At 39.3% G+C, this 15,940-nt stretch overlaps 1 protein-coding gene across 1 annotated transcript; it reads right to left on the bottom strand.

Moving 5' to 3' along the window:
* LOC114066144 (immunoglobulin kappa light chain) lies at positions 1-13,354 on the bottom strand. The gene is made up of 6 exons (XM_027900607.1): positions 12,983-13,354; positions 12,549-12,874; positions 7,564-7,600; positions 2,864-3,154; positions 1,802-1,858; positions 1-1,093 (listed from the first exon to the last, which is right to left on the bottom strand). Exons 1-6 carry the CDS (start codon positions 13,023-13,025, stop codon positions 921-923), a joined length of 927 nt encoding a protein of 308 aa, XP_027756408.1. The 5' UTR covers positions 13,026-13,354; the 3' UTR covers positions 1-920.
* Between the last annotated feature and the right edge of the window lie 2,586 nt (positions 13,355-15,940).

Here is a 15,940-nt window from a genome sequence, read left to right as displayed (position 1 = left end):
GCTTTTATTGCCCTCGTCATTAAAGATACAGTGAGTGTAAATGCTGTAAGCATTTACCTACAAACATATGATAATGTTTTGCCCAAAACCGAGCAAGTGCTTTATCCCAGTATGTCTAATTTCTGCTTTTCTGCATAAACTTGAAAGGAACCTGGAGATTAAGAGTTCAAAGTCCAGCATCTGAGAATTTTTCTTCTTTTGGGAAAATACTTTCTTTACCAAAGCTTCGTATTTGAGGTTTTGCTCAATTTAAAAAGGTGTCTTTAAACAAGGTGATATACATGATAATTACAATTGGTTTCTTTCTTTAAAAACACAGTGTGTCACAGTGCTGGTGGATTTCTTCGTTTCTGTATGCACGCACCTTATAATTGCTTTTATTCTCATCTGACTTCTTCATTCAAAACTCCTATGTTCACCTTTAAAAATTATATTTAATTGTCTCTTAAAGCACTAATCACTTCAGAGTAATTAAGTCCTCATTTCCTGGATAAATGAGAGTGGCAACAAATCATTGAAAGTAAAAATGAAAAAAATATCTGTGAATTTACTTCACAGAAATGTTCCTTATTAAGCCTTAAGTGCAATGACAAAACCCATCTGTGCTTTATATATCAAAAGTACCATTACATCACTACTCTTCTGCATGCATAACTACTTTCAATCTGAGTACCTTCTTCATTTTGCAATAAATCCATTACTGCTATTGCCTCTCCTTTTTTGATATTCAGAAAAAAAATTAGGAAAACCAGACTGATATAAAAATACTAACAATAAAGCAAAATGAGCCCTATGCCCTAACGCCCGAAAATTATTTTGGGATTTTTTTTTGCTGTTACATCTAATACAGAGCAGGGGAGTCTATATGGGTAAGCAAAGTAAATCCACGATTAATTTGTAACCTTTTCTTAAACACGTAGTTATGCCCTCTTTCCTTGGTGCTTGGTTGGAGCCCGCACTCTGCAGATGAAGAAGAGTATGATAAGATAGTACATGTTGCTCTTCAGAAGGAGGATGATGTACACTAAATAGGCTGCCCTGTGCATTAAGTGATCTGGAAGCATAACGTCTGTAACATCTGTAAACATAACATGAGACAGAAAAGTGTTGTTTAATGTCAATATTGTACAGCCTCCTAAAAGATGGGTAGAGCTGGGACTGTATCATCACTTTACTGCTGCAATTACCTTGACACCAGTGGCGCATACAGTATCTGATTGTCCTGTGAGTGGGTCTGCACTGCTAATAAGTTCAAGCCCAACTGAGCTTCTTAGCTCATACCACTGGGTTATTATTCCTTGCAAAGGCAAGAGCATAATTGTAGTGCTTCCAGCACTTATTTCCAGTAGCATCACATTTGTTTGAATCCTTTTATATTGGATTTTTTGAACATAGGCGCTGATGATTCTTCCAAAATCCCCACTCAAGCTAAAAAAACAATTCCTTTGTCTAAAGTGCTGGGCAATTGCTAGGCTGATGAACCATCAGCTGAAGAATTTGGCATTTCACTACTCCAGGTGTTTAATGAAGTGGCAATTAATGTGGACTGATAATCTAATAGCCCAAACAGCATCTGTAGCATCCTAATAAAACTACCTAATAAAGGTAGGAGATCCCCTTATAATCCACAACAGAAGTTAGTTCAGAGTAGCACTGAAGTGTTTTTGTAAGTTGCAGACCCCAAAAGCACTATTTACACTGTTTTGAAAGATAATTTTTGTAACGTTCTGAGCAAACATAGCAATATCTATGTCTTGCACCACATGCACCCACTTTCCCATATTTTAATGCATTAAATTACCTCTGTTAAGAGCTGCACTGCAGTCCCCTTCCTGAGGAGCATTCTTCGTAGAGTTTACTGGAAAGAGAGTTTAAATGCCCTAGTTAGGCTTTTCTTTGTTCAACACTAAAGAATAATATTGAGAAGTGTATAATCTAAGCTTTCCCTATTAGGAATTTGCTATTTTGGTGATGGTTTTTCTCTAAAATGCACCCTTTTTGTTCTTGAAGTAGCAAATTTGTGTTTATTCTTTTTTAGGTTGTTTGTATGTGTAGATGCATGGGCTTAAAGACATCCATATTGCATCCCTAAATACATCTTCCATCAAAATAAGCTTAAGGCATATTTTTGTCAGAATATACTTTGAAGGTTGAAATGTAATGTTTATTTAGGGCTATGGTCTCACTCATTGGAGTTATGTGAATTTATGTAGATATGGAGAAAATATTAACTTAAACCAATTTAGATAACTTTTCTTATATATATTACTATGATATGAACAACTTGCATTGAATATAAGTTAAAGTTGCATTCTCTTTCAGATTTTGCTTTGCATAATCAATCTTTCCACAATTAAATACAAAATCTTTTTTTATACATGGTTATTATCTAACTATTTCTGGACTATGAGTAAGTAATATATTTAAATTTTGTTCTACATCCTCAGCAACCTCGTTTTTAACTCGTTAGTTTTTTATAGCTGTGACTAATGTCAGGGGGAGTCAGAGGGACTTACACCTGCAAGCCATGAGTAATTTTCAGTAACTTCTGTAAACTGGAAAGTAACTCATGTGCTTCAGTGCAGACCTTTTGTAGCTGTGTTCGTTTACACCTGATGAAGTTCAATAACTGTTATTTTTCTGTTACAAAGCCATGCTCACTTGGGGAGCATAACACAGGCTGAGTTGCTTTTCCTGGGAAAACTTTGGTAGTTTTTCTGGTTGCTTATTTTAGCCATTGCTGTGCCAAGGAGCACAGATGTCTTATGAAGTAGTAGAAGGCACTATTTCTCTAATTTTATTGCAAAGAAAAAGGATGTCTCTAATGATACATAGAATTAAATTTTTAACATCTTGCATATACCTTGTGTTGGCAGTGAATCCTTTTGGCTTTCGTGCTCATATTTGCAGTAATATTTCTTGTCTTTGTTCTCTGCTGGTACAGTTAACCAGCTGGCAATGGAGTATTCATCCTCTCCTGCGGGCTTCCAAACATCACCTTTTACTACGTTGTCTGTTACCTCCTTTTCTTCATCAGTCCATGTCACCCGAATAACTTCTGGGTAGAATTTCTCAACAAGACAAACGTACATTATCTGATTTCCATGCTTTTTCTGCAGGATTTCCGAGTTTGCTGGTGAAGAGCTTGCTTTGTCTGGATTGGTTATTGAAGGAAGAAAATTTAAAAAACGGAGATTTGAAAGATTAATGGTGTACAGCAAAAAAATACACAGCCACAAAATACAAATTCTGAAGACCGACAAAATAAATGCCTTATTAACAAGCATTAAAAATGCCCATAACAAATGTGAATGCTCTTTTGAGAAATGCTGAGAAATGGAAATACTGTTGAAGATATTAGTAGCTATTGATCTCTTGAAACTGAGTTAGAAAACTCCAGGCAGCTACATGACAGCCTGTATCCCCACAAGCTTCCAAGCAATACTGCTGTCAGTGCAGTATCTGCTCAAGTCTTGACAATTATTAAGATACAGTACTATTTCCTGAAAGACATTTGTTCATTTATTCAGTAAAAGTAATTTAATATTGCTTTATAATGTTTGTGCAAAAAAGAGTTGCATAAAAATTTTGTCTACAGAATATAAAAGGGGCTTTAACCTGCCTTTCAAATCTTTGCAGTTTTATGTCCCCAGTGTAAGTCCCCACTGCTAATTAATAAACATCTGCTATATCTAATTAAATTTTAAACGCCAGTATTACTTTTGTGATTTAATTGGTGTGTGTGTGGGGGGGAAGTGGGCAACAAAAAGTCGCCTTTTTATTTTAAGATATTCCATGTATTTGCCAGGGGAAGATCTTTATCAAGACAGGAAAAAGCAATCACAAAATGCCCTGGACACCAAAGTTTAGCAGTGGCATTCCTTTAATACTAAATCAGTTTAAATTATTTAATTAACACATCTGAAACAGAAAAACCAAAACTAAATTAAAGCAGAAGAATATACTGTATCCAGATAACATTTCTGCATCTAAACAGCATATCTAAGCCTTCCCAGTGTTGTTGTAGGTGATGTGCTTTGTATGCTCTGAGAGTATGAACATACATGAATATATTTTAAATTAAAAATGCGCTGTTTTCACAAGTTAACTGTAGGTAATCTCCGTTTCCATTTGCCTCTCTGGATTAAGCTTTATGTTATTAGGAGGAGTCAAAATCATCCAGATTTTGTCCACACAGAGATGATGTTCTGATATTATTTAAGAGAATAGTAAATTTTTAAATCTGTTTTAGTTCAACATGAGCTTCTGCGGCAACTACTCACAGGTGATCATTTTTTTACTATGCTTAACTGCAAGTGAAGCCTGGATACAGTTTTCAAACTTTACTTTTATTATATAGAAAGAACTGCTTAAGACTATTTTTTCAAGGCAGCAGAGACATTTTAGGTGTTCATCTCCCTACCCCACTTTTTGTCTTTAGATTCCTATGTAAATCTCTGCTACTGAATTTGAGCCAGTGGATGCACAGGGTTTAAACTGTGCTCTGACTGCCTGGTACAGTGGTGCACTGGCAGAAAACATATTAATATAAAAATGTATTTTTGTCAAAAAAGCTTCCACCTTTCTTTAAATGATCTGGCTATTCTAGAGCAATCCTCTACATTGTATCTCCCCTAAAACAACTTAGTGATTCTTTGAAGTATTTCAGACTTGATGTTTAAAAAAAGATGACCTTTTTACCTTCAAAAGGATAACACATCTATGAAGTATTTCCTTTATTTCAGAGATTTGTCAGTGAAATGACGATGTGGACAGAGTTCTGTTGTACCAAAAATTGCTAACAATATTATGGTTCTCTAACATTAACTTAGCGGTTAATTTTATATTCTTTATGCATCAGTTCTCCCATGGACAGAAGATTAAAGTAATTTCTAAAATTATTATTTGTTCCAGAGTTGTATATGTTCAGAAGACCGTGACGTAGCTCTTGTCCCAGTGACATTGCACTCTGCAAAGCCTCAAAGCTAAGGAAGTTATCCTGATTAATTCCATCAGGCTAAAATCTAATTGCCTAGTTTGCCATTATTCTCTTGGATTGTCAAGTCTAAATAGAGAAGTGAGCGAGATGTTTTCAGCTGCTTATAGATTTCTGTAAAGACATAATAATTTCCACCTCTGGAATTGCCAATATCTTTCCATTCACCGTAAGAAGAGCCTAGATGCTTAGCTTAAATAAAACACATAAATCATACCCCTGCACTGAGGAAATAAATGTACTGAGTACATTGCTTGAGTAACTGCATGGCAGTGTCTCATGTAAATGTATGACAGTGCAGAACTGAACAAATTCAGTTTGGCATACATATATGTTTGCATGTCAGAAAAATATCTTTGGAGGTATGTTTCTGAAAAAAATATAAGGATGAAAACTTGTATTGATGTAGTTTCAGGCTGATCTGTAAAGTCATTGAAGTCAACCAAGTTTACACTGGATTTCTGGGCAAATTATCTGATTCTTTCTGAAGAATTTTAAAGTAATGAACTTTAAACTTCACTGTTGTTTTTGGTTTAGTTAAACGTTCAAAAATGTTGCTGTTTACCTTGTCAAACGATTTGTGAAGGCAGGTTTTAAGAGGTATATAGGTCTTTTCAAATAACATATAAGCATGAACAGATATTTCTTAAGCTAAATCTGTCTTTTGTCTCCCAATGCAATGGGACTGCAAAACATCGTACAAATAAAATTCTGGTGTTAGATTCGTAATCCATGAGTTATTAAAAATTTAAGTTCAAAATATATGTTTTTATAGATTAGCTGTCAAAAGTTTTCTTAATGAAACTCCTCTACAGTTTCCTTATAAGTATCTATAAGTACAATTTATAAATAATGTCACCATGTTCTTAAGCTGAAATTTTAATTCTTTTTTCTTGGATGATCCCACAAAATGGAGTAATTTTGTCCCGTACTCAAAGCTCCCCTTCAAGCCAGGGGGAGATGAGGGCACTCAGCGCACTCAGCTAATAAACAGCATTCTTGTCGTGCTGAACAGAGGCTTTGGGTATTTAAATTGCTAATAATGTAGTGTAGTCCCTATGGTGAGCCTTCCCAGATACCTTAAAGATCCACCTGCCTTCTCTCCTGTTACAAAACTCTTAAAAACATAAGATTTTGAAAACACTTACTGGTGACGATGAGTTTTGTGCCAGAACCAAATACCAAATGCGATCCCACAGTGGTATATTCCATTACAGAAACTGCTGTCTGAGGGATAGAATGCCATCCAGAGGCACCTGGACAAGCTCTGAGCAACCCGCTCTAGTGAAAGTTTTCCCTGCCCATGGCAGGGTTTGAACTTGATGATATTTCAGGTCCCGTTTAACCCAGGCCATTCGATGATTCTGTGATTTTGGCTGGAAAAGTACCATGTTTAACAACCAGCATACAAACAATAGCAGTCTATTTGGCTACATGAATGTACAATATTTGGACTCAGCTAATGATGCAATTCCCAAAGAGCCTTATCCTAAGTCCTGGCTTTCTCAATTCCTTGATGATCTATAATGTGAAGTACAACCCTCTTACCCTATTAATGATTCAGAATCCTTGTCCTCATAAAGACAAAATCCTACAGAATTAGAGTGATGTTTGAAAATATATTAAAATGTAGATATGAAGAGCATGGCAATTACTTGATTAATAAGGTAAGGATTTTCACTCAAAGCAACATGTCAGAGATATTCCCATTGAACTATAGGTGTGATTTACTTAGTCTTTCTGACATAAATGATTAGAACCAATCTTTGGTTGATATACTAACATACATTTATGTATTTTACCAGGCTTAAAACATTTGGTAGCAGTAGTTCCTCTGCTCTGTTTCTATCAGTTGTTTGCTTCAGGATTATGGCATTTAAAGCACATCTATAAAAAATATTTTTGTTCTCTACCTTTCACTAAAATAAATGTCTCTGCAGGAAAGGTAAAAAAAAGGATAATTTTGTCATTAGCAATTATTAAGCAGTCATTCAGCATAATTAATGCTGAATAATTAATTAATTTGTTATTAATTTAAGAGCTTTGCTACAAGTAGTTATTAAGCAATGAGAAGAGCATTTGGAGGCACTAATTTATTTCTACTGCCAAAGTGCAGGGAAAAATAATTGTGGACAAGTTATTTCACTTTTGCTAGCTTAATTTTTAAAAAAAATTTTTGCAATGACCATTGCATACTGCTCTTTGTATCTGTACTAAGAAGAGGTTTTCTTTTTTAATGCTTAATTCACAGCTGCTTGTTTCCTTGCTGATTCCTTCAGCACAGCTGGAGGAAAGAACAAGGGCTCTGGAAACTATTACAGGCCTTTTCCCACTGGATTCCAGGAGAACTATGATCAAAACTAGCTCAAAATAGCTCTTTTTCAGATATGTTTGTGATACTAAATGACTGCATTGCAAATACCACAAGGCTCAATGTAGGAAGGGCGAGCTGGGGAGGAGAGTCCTGTGCAAGGATTCTGAAACAGTATAATACATCTATATGACGACTCCAAGCTCCTAGAGCTTATTGTATGAATTATATGAATATAAACTGCAGCTTAACTTACCTGACACAATGAGTTTTGTACCAGAGCCAAACACCTTGTTGTAATAACCAATCACAGTGAATAAAGTCTTTACAATATCAGTGCAGCTCCATTGTGTTTACACGGGGAAATAGAATTCTTTAAAGAAAATCAGGTTTGCTATATAATCAATTTTTAGACCCTAGAAAAGTAAAAAAGGAGCACTTACCTAAAATAAAGTAAATTTAAAAAAAAAAAAAAAGTGTAGTTTTTTGAGGGCAGGTATGTTGCTAAATGGACAGAATTCATCTCAGCTAATTTGAGTCTTCTGAAAGTGTAGGTGGATGTTGCAGACTGAGCACATTGGCTCCCTCTCCTTTCTGGAAAGAGGCATCATCAACAGAAAATCTATTTAATCAGATAGTGGTGAAGTAATTTGCTCCTTATACACCCCCATAAAATCAGACCTAGAACTGGTGAACATTATGCAGCAATCTGCGTAGCACGAGACCACCAGCCAATGTTTTTGTTGTCCATAACACGCAGCAAGACTCTGCATTGATTGGAATCAAAACTCCCACTAACCAGATACACCAGCGGGTCAAAATTAGGCAAACTGTTTTCATCTCAGATGCTTAGCTGAGCCAACTCCCAGGCATGTATCAGAGCACCTGAAGTTTACTTGAAGAAAATAGTTCTGATGATTATGCCAGAATATTCTGAATTTGGCATTCTCCTGTAATAGCAGTAATAACTGATAATACGCAGTTTCTGCACAAGCTAGGAAGAGAGAGCAGCCTGTCAACTATGTCTATCCTAAAACTGTTTTAGGCATACCTCAGATAACTTTCACATGGTATAGTCAGATACAGTCCTAAAGGAAACCATTTTGCTCTTCAAAGAATATGAGTAGCACAAGGGTTGGATACATTTCTTTCAGAATGAATTAGGAATATCGCAAAGGCTAAATGTGCATACTTAGGGAGAAAAACATCTTTTTGTTCTCCAAATGCTTTCTTTGCTACATTTAAACTCATCTTTGCAAAGAAAATAATACTGGGGTTAGTATACATCTGTGCTGCAACAGCTGTTGTATTTCCCCCATTTCAATACAGAAATACAGTACAATTACATTATGTTCTGCAAATCAAAATGCTATTTAAGGGGGAAATCCTGCAAAGAATTCAGAAGGATTAAAACTAGAGGGAATTAAAATAGCAGAGCACTTCATGCCAGCCAATATCTAACTGTATTGAGAAGCATTTCAGAAGTAGTTAAGTTTTATATTTTGTACTTACTTGAAACAATAAGCTCAGTTCCACTTCCAAATCTTTTGACATCAGGATCCCCCAGTCTGATAGTGCTTAGCAATATCTCCTGCACTTTTCTTGCATAGGCTACAGACAAAGTCTCTCTGACCCGGTACAATAGCTGAATTTTCAACATTTACTAGAGTGCCATTTTTTAAGAAATACTTCAAGTTTTGTAATGAGTAAAAAGCTCAGAAAACTTTTGCTCAAAGTCATGGATAGATAACATTTCAAATTTCTCTGTAACTCCCCTCAGCTATTTGCAATTTGACTTAATTATAGTCACCTTGATAATGTCATGTATTTTCTGAGCAACATCCTGTAGGCACTGTTATATACTTTCTACAGAAACCATCATTCATCCTATTGATTGCATAGCTTCCCCACAATTAAGAATAATACAAATGCACAAGTAACAAAGTTACTTTCAGTAGGGCCAGGAACTAGTAATTTAGTACATTCAGGGAATTTTTCTTCCCAATCGGTTTAGATTGGACCACTTCTATAAATCAAAAACTTTTTGACTTTCTCACTTGCTGTTCTGAGAGTAAACTTTCAAGAAGTTTCCCACAACAGAAATTAATCCATTGCAATATTGAAATTTTTACTCCTTTTTTTTCCATTCCCCCATCCTTTATAAATATTCAGCACTTGTTCTAGAGGTAATCTATATTCACAAGGTTGATCATCAACCCACCCAACTGGGGCACAATGCACAGTTAACAAAACCCCCACCATTTATCAGGGAGAAATTAATTTTTCTACAGTCTTTCATTCTTAATTATCTGAGAATCTGAATGATTCTATGAAAATCAGTTCAATTATAATGGTACTTACTAGAGACAATAAGCTTTGTTCCCATGCCAAAGTATTTGATCCAGGTGCTCCACACCAGATTTTCACTTTGCAATAAGCTAGAATGCTCTCTTGATATACCACTGATGAAGAAAATCCCATTTTTCCCTCATCATCCCTGGGAGTCTGCATGAAGGCCTGGCCCTTGGCTGCTGTCAGAAATTTCAGGCTTGTATCTGGATGTTCAGCTGATATCTAACGCCCTTCAGAGCAAATCTCTTTCCTGAAGTGTTGCAAATTTGTAAGATAACCCCTCCACTTAATGCCTTATAATTAGATTAAGGTTCTTCTTCAATTTTAGACACACAGATAGGTACACAGAGTTCTGCATGTAAAAACCCACATACCTTCAGGTGAAAATCCAACTCTTCCCCGAAGTGGTACAACCCTTCTCGCCGGCAATTAAGTGGCACCAAGTACAGCTAGCATGCAGTTCATTTTTCATCGTCTGAATACAGCTCAGTAGAGGGAAAGGAGGGAGAGAGAGCATCAAAAGCATTGTGAAGGTGTCTGTATGCTGCAGGTTGTGTTTTCTGTCACCAGGACGTGGTTATTGCCCAGGAATCACTCCAGGCTCTGCTACAGCAGCTTACTGGCAGCTTTTCATATACTAGCTGGTGGGAGAAAGATGCTTTTGTGTAGAGGTTTCTTATAGGACTGTCCAAGATAACATCAGAGGAGTTACCACTTCCACCAATCAAACAGCCTGCACGCTTGGTTTGGCATTTAAAATGAACTGAGTTAGAGTACTTCTGGGATCTCTTGTGGCATATTGACTGCCAAGCTATGTTGAGAAATTCCTGTTTGAGGCTAGAGAGAGGAACTAGAGGGTGAAGGTCTTTCAGCTGAAGTGGGTGCAAAAAAAACAGTAGTGGTCTACACTGAAGTCTTCTGGACAGGAACATCCTAATCACAACACAAATCAAGGGCAGGGATGATGTAGACAGCGAATGGTGCCAGCTGGTAGTTTGCCTGCCATGTCCTTAGAAACACAGTGGAGGAGACCACCACCATATCACCTGCAGTTGCAGGCACTATTGGATTTATGTTGATGGCAGTGAGTAGCTGGGAGGTCTCATTTGAAGAATCAAACACTTCATAGTGCAGATAGCTTGTCAACTCCCCTGCATAATCTGGGCTTGTAAATTTGAGCAGGATAAAAGTGACCTACAGTCATTTGGGGACCTGGTACGCATTTGAAATTGTTATGTCACTTTTTCATCCCGTCATTCTTTAACGAGTTACACTTCAGTGAACCACGAGAGGAGACTTTCAGGGTCTCACGGTAAAAGGAGAATATTAGGGAGAGGCTTGATGGTAGAGAAAAAGCTCTGTGGATTAATTTCTCAGGCATTAGGGTCAGCATGCACCTTGAGGCAGTAACTAGGACGGATGCATTCCATATGAAACACAAGTAGGAAAAGCTGGGTTTAACTGTAGGAAGCCTCTTTTTTTTTTTTCTCCTAACTTTGCTGCCTCCAATCTTTTGGATGATTCTGATCCAACACCAATGAAACACAGATAGTTGATAGGCAAGAAGATGGAGAAAGGGAATGATACAGCTCCCAAAAAAGAGAACAAAAATGCCCACCTCCAGTCTCAATAAATTGAAAATCTTCCTCCTCTGACAGCTGTTAACTCGCAAATTAAAAGAATTCTCCTTTGCTTAAAATTTTTAAGAACCTTCAGGCTAAAGCTCTCTATTTCAATATTCTTTGTCAGGCCAGATTCTTTGAAGAGCCACAGTACAACATGCTGGCCTATCTGCTGCTACAGGTACCACCCTGAGCAACCTGATCAAGTGGAAGATGCCCCTGCCTATGGTGGGTAGGTGCCAATCTTTAAGATCTCTTTCTACCCAAACCATTCTGTTAGTATATGATTCTGTGGTTCTATGAAATCACTGAGCACTTGCCTCCTTAAACTTACCTTGCATTTAAGACTTTCAAGACATGAGGCTACTGGTGTGTGGTGCTTATTCACACCTAGCCTGATCTTTCTGAAGTCCCACTGTTCATACTGTGTGATGCCCCAGCATTTCAGGGATCCAACTACACCCCTCATCAGGAAGAGAAAAGCTGAAGAGTAGGCACATACTTGGCTACAGTCACAAACAAAAACTATTCCTCTTACGCTTTTCTGTGAAATACTTGCTGTGCTCAGGGCCACATACTAAGTCCATCAAACTTGACAGTTTCAGCAAATATCCTTCTTCCAATAAAACTATCAGCTGTGGTAGATAAGAGACTGTAAATCTCTGATTTAAATTGTTCTGTGTGGGATTTTGTGGTATCCAAATTAGGTAAACAGGGCTTACAGTTTTTCCAGGGGCTAACAGTTGCTTACATGTACAACAGGGAAGACTATAAGGGGGAACTTTTTCTCAGACGTGCTAGGCAGTGGCAAGTGTATAATTTCCATCCACGAAGATAGTACTGCCTTCGGTATGTTATCTTGCTTCTGCTGCCTTCTCTTTCCTAAGGGAGAACAGTGGCTGGACTGGAAGATCAACGTTTCTCTGTTTGCTCCCCTAAAGGACACTGGAATTCTGCTATGGCATGCAAACAGCACCAAAGGAGCAGGGGAGTGTCAAGCATTTATGTGCTAAGTCCTAAGGCAGTGAAGATTTCCTTTGTCCTTAAAATAGTGGATGAATGTTGAAGACAGGGCTCCAAATGATGACCCAGACTTTGAAAAGGACAGTTGTGCAGGGTTAGCTGCTCATTTTGGGAAGCAGAAAAAGGTTTGGCCTTTCAGCAGCTCACATCAGGCGGGGGGAGAAGGTTGGTGGAATGGCCCAGTTACAGCCTTGTGGTTCAGACACTGCAGGTGCTTTTTTGCCTTGATGATCTCTGAGTTTATATCACAGTGAGGATCCCAGTAGGCACAGTAGTAAGTAGCAGCATCATCTGGAATTACATCTTTTATTGTAAGAACACACCGTCTCCGGGCAGAGATTCTTTCAACTGTGTATCTCCTTGCTTGAAAGTCAGCTTCAACGGTAGATTTTCCTCCTGAAAGGAACAGGAGCCTCTTTGGAGCTTCACCCTCCTTCTGCACATACCAGTGTATGACAACACCATCAAAATTTGCCCCTAATGTTTGAATTTCACATGTCATTCGTGCACTTTTTTGGAACTTGGTGATGGATATAGGACTCTGTATGGGAATTTCCTGTGCAAATCCACCTAGGAAAACGGAGAAATGATGTCATTAGCTGGAATTCAGTGAAAGATGCCTGTTAGCATAGCCATGAGTGCCTGTGAGGAAAGGCGGAATAAGAAGGAAGTACTTACAAGACCAAGTGGCTGTGGCCACAAGCACTGCCAGCAGCAGCATGTTTGCTTGCCACACTCTGCTCTTGTTGAGACTCAAAGGAGAGTGAAAGGCACGCCAGATGGGGAGGGACTGTGTTATGTGAAAGGAGGAGGTGACTATCTTGAATGGTCTTCAGCGATGGCTCTTCCGTGTGCGAGAGGATGGGGTGCCTTTGCAGAAAACCCTCCCCAGATTTCCACAGGCCAAAACTGGTTAGAAGGCTGTAGTCCTGTCTGCTTTCCAAGTAAATATGAAAAACACTGCTAAATCCAAGGATGGTGGCCCTAATTAACTTGAGTCAGAGCAACTGAGAAAAGGTTGCAGGTGGGAGCAGATATGTATTGTGGAGTGAAGGTTTTGGTCTGGAGGTCGCCCTGGTGGGCAGTGAGTGCATACCATCACCTGAGGGGTGCAGAGAGGTGCACAGCGTCTGAGTGGGTGGGAGGCATTCCCTCATCCTGTTAGCAACCACCCTTTGCTGCTTCACCTCAGTCACCCAGCTGCAGAGTGCAGAAGTGACAGGGGTGCCGCTGTGCAGGTGCTGCCCTCCACCAAAGCAGCTGAGGCCATCAGCCTGCAGCCACCAGGGCAGCTGCACGGCAGGGACTGACTCACCTCCACAGCAGGGACTCACTCACCTCCACAGCAGGGACTGACTCACCTCCACGGCAGGGACTGACTCACCTCCACGGTGGGGACTCACTCACCTCCACGGAGGGGACTCACTCACCTCCACGGAGGGGACTCACTCACCTCCACGGAGGGGACTCACTCACCTCCACTTTGGCTTAGGCTGTGGGAGGAAACGCACAACGGGCTGCAGCTCGCCAGGCACAAAGGAAATGAGTTGGTTTGCCCTCCCTCCTGCTGGCAGCATGCTGTGAGCTGGTGGTAAGCACCCATTGCTTAAGTGCTTTGGAAAAGCGCCTGTGAATGCAAGGTTCCAGGAAGAGTCAGGCTAGGAGAGACACCTGCCTCTGCGTGGTGGCAATGGAAAGGGTCCCCTTATTCCCAACAGGAAAGCCCGTTTAATTTTGTGTCTGGCCACCCTGAGGTAGATGAGAAGGAGAAATTACTTACAGACTGGCAGAACACAACGAAGTGACAAGGAGGAGAGAACTGAGAAACAGATTTTAAGGTGAAGTGGGGAGGAGGGTCGAGGAAAAGATCGCTCATCTCAGCGGTATCCCACGACAGTCTCCTTCATGGGCAACTGTAGTTAATCAGAGAGAAAACTGCACTGGCTATTGTATGTTGAGGACCTGAAATCAAGCCCCTGTTGCAAAAAACTGACACGTATGAAACAGTAGCAGTACATTGATATTCTTCTGATCGGACAGCAGAATTGTCCCAGGCACCTGATCCCAGATGAAGAGTAAAGAAATGTGGCAGTGATTGCATCTCACATGATTAAATGCTTAATTTACAGACACTATCTAGGTTTTGTACTGTAGCTTTCTAACACAGTAAGTAGGAATAATTGCAGACCAAACACGATGGTGTCTATGCCAAGAGACAACATGCACTGGCCTGAATAGTGTTCTACAAAATAGCTTTCCAAGTTCAAATTATCACTAAATAGGCTTGTCAGAGAAGAAATGGCCAAAATCCACTTTGTAGAGTGTTTCATTATTTAAAGCTGTCTAAATAGCTTCCCCTTTGTAAATCGATGCTACTAATCCTGATCACTGTCTTTATCTTCCTGTGTTTGTAAATGGTTTCCATCACCTTCCCAGGGACTGAGATAGTAGAGCTTGGAAGAGACTCTTGAATACCAACCAGTTCTCCTAGACACCTCTTCTCTCCAGGGATGTATCCAAAGGGACTCTTCCAAGCAGATCTCTGAGGTCCTGCCTTTTGCTCTGCTGCCTTCTCTCAGGAGTCTGAGCACCAGTGGCTCGTGGTCACTGCAGCCAAGGCTGGCCCTGACCTTTCCATCCTCAACAAGTTCTCCATTGTCTGTGAGCTGGAGGTCCAGCACAGCACTTTTCCTTGTTGGCTGCTCAGTCACCTGTGTCAGGAAGTTGCTGTCAACTCCCTCCAGAAATCTCTGTGGTTGGGAGAAATCCTCAGAGCCAAAGGATACAAAGACAAAAAAAGTTAAGGTGACTGAAGTTAACATCTGAGGTCACATGCAGTACAACCTATGTTTCAAATAGTTGAGGAGAACAGAAACATCTATAGCAAGACATCATAGATTCAAATCACACAGCAAATTGAGCAAAAACAGTGTTCAGAGCCTGTGGAGCTGTAAACCTGTCACCATGGAGGTATCTGGGCTCCATTTTTAAGGTCCAGATGCATTAGAGGAATATCTCAAAGGATATTGAACATGTGCACTCTAATCTAATTCAGAAACTTGAAGACATAAAAGTATTCCAGTGTTCTGACCAGCTGTCAGGAAAATGCCATCTTTCCTAGAACCAGTCTGTGATTGTGGAATCTGATGTGTAAAACTCAGTACACTTAACCCAAAGGCTCTGAGAGGCTCTGCTTGCCTGGGGCATAGCTCATGGCTGAGGATTTCAGTTATGTCTTGGACACATCAGGTGAGGAACTGTTGACAGTAAAAATCGGTCTTCTGGTCTATTGTAGGAATTTGTAGTGACTGAAATGCAAAGGAAGACAAAAGAAAAATATTAAGATCACCTGGTCTTCTCTCCCTCTTTCATATTCCTGTCTTTTTTTTTTTTTCAAAAGAAAGCACTGAGGGGATGGAGACGTTGCTCTGCTTGCTAGGATTTTAACAGAGAAGAGATTTATAGCTCCCGCACAGAGACTGGCTGTGTTCACTGTCAGGTGAGTGCTTTCAGTAAAACCAAGCCTTCAGTTTAAGAGCATTGTTTCATATATTTACCTTTAAGTGACAGGAAAAGTCCGGTTTCTGGATGTTGTAGATGCGTGTGAGTACTGAAGTGATATGGTGATTGTTAACA

Source organism: Empidonax traillii, unplaced genomic scaffold (assembly GCF_003031625.1).
Source record: "Empidonax traillii isolate 1590-97213 ecotype Southwest subspecies unplaced genomic scaffold, ASM303162v1 scaffold741:size898883, whole genome shotgun sequence".
NCBI lineage: Eukaryota > Metazoa > Chordata > Aves > Passeriformes > Tyrannidae > Empidonax > Empidonax traillii.
This window is presented reverse-complemented; position numbering and strand designations above follow the sequence as displayed.

Bases quoted from the DNA above. Each gene is read 5' to 3' on its own strand.
- LOC114066144 (XM_027900607.1), bottom strand. From the start codon at position 13,025: ATGCTGCTGCTGGCAGTGCTTGTGGCCACAGCCACTTGGTCTT. The intron at 12,875-12,982 runs GTAAGTACTTCC...CCGTTTTCCTAG, and splicing joins GGCCACAGCCACTTGGTCTT to GTGGATTTGCACAGGAAATT. The intron at 3,155-7,563 runs GTAAGTTAAGCT...TAACCAATCCAG, and splicing joins TACAAAACTCATTGTGTCAG to ACAAAGCAAGCTCTTCACCA.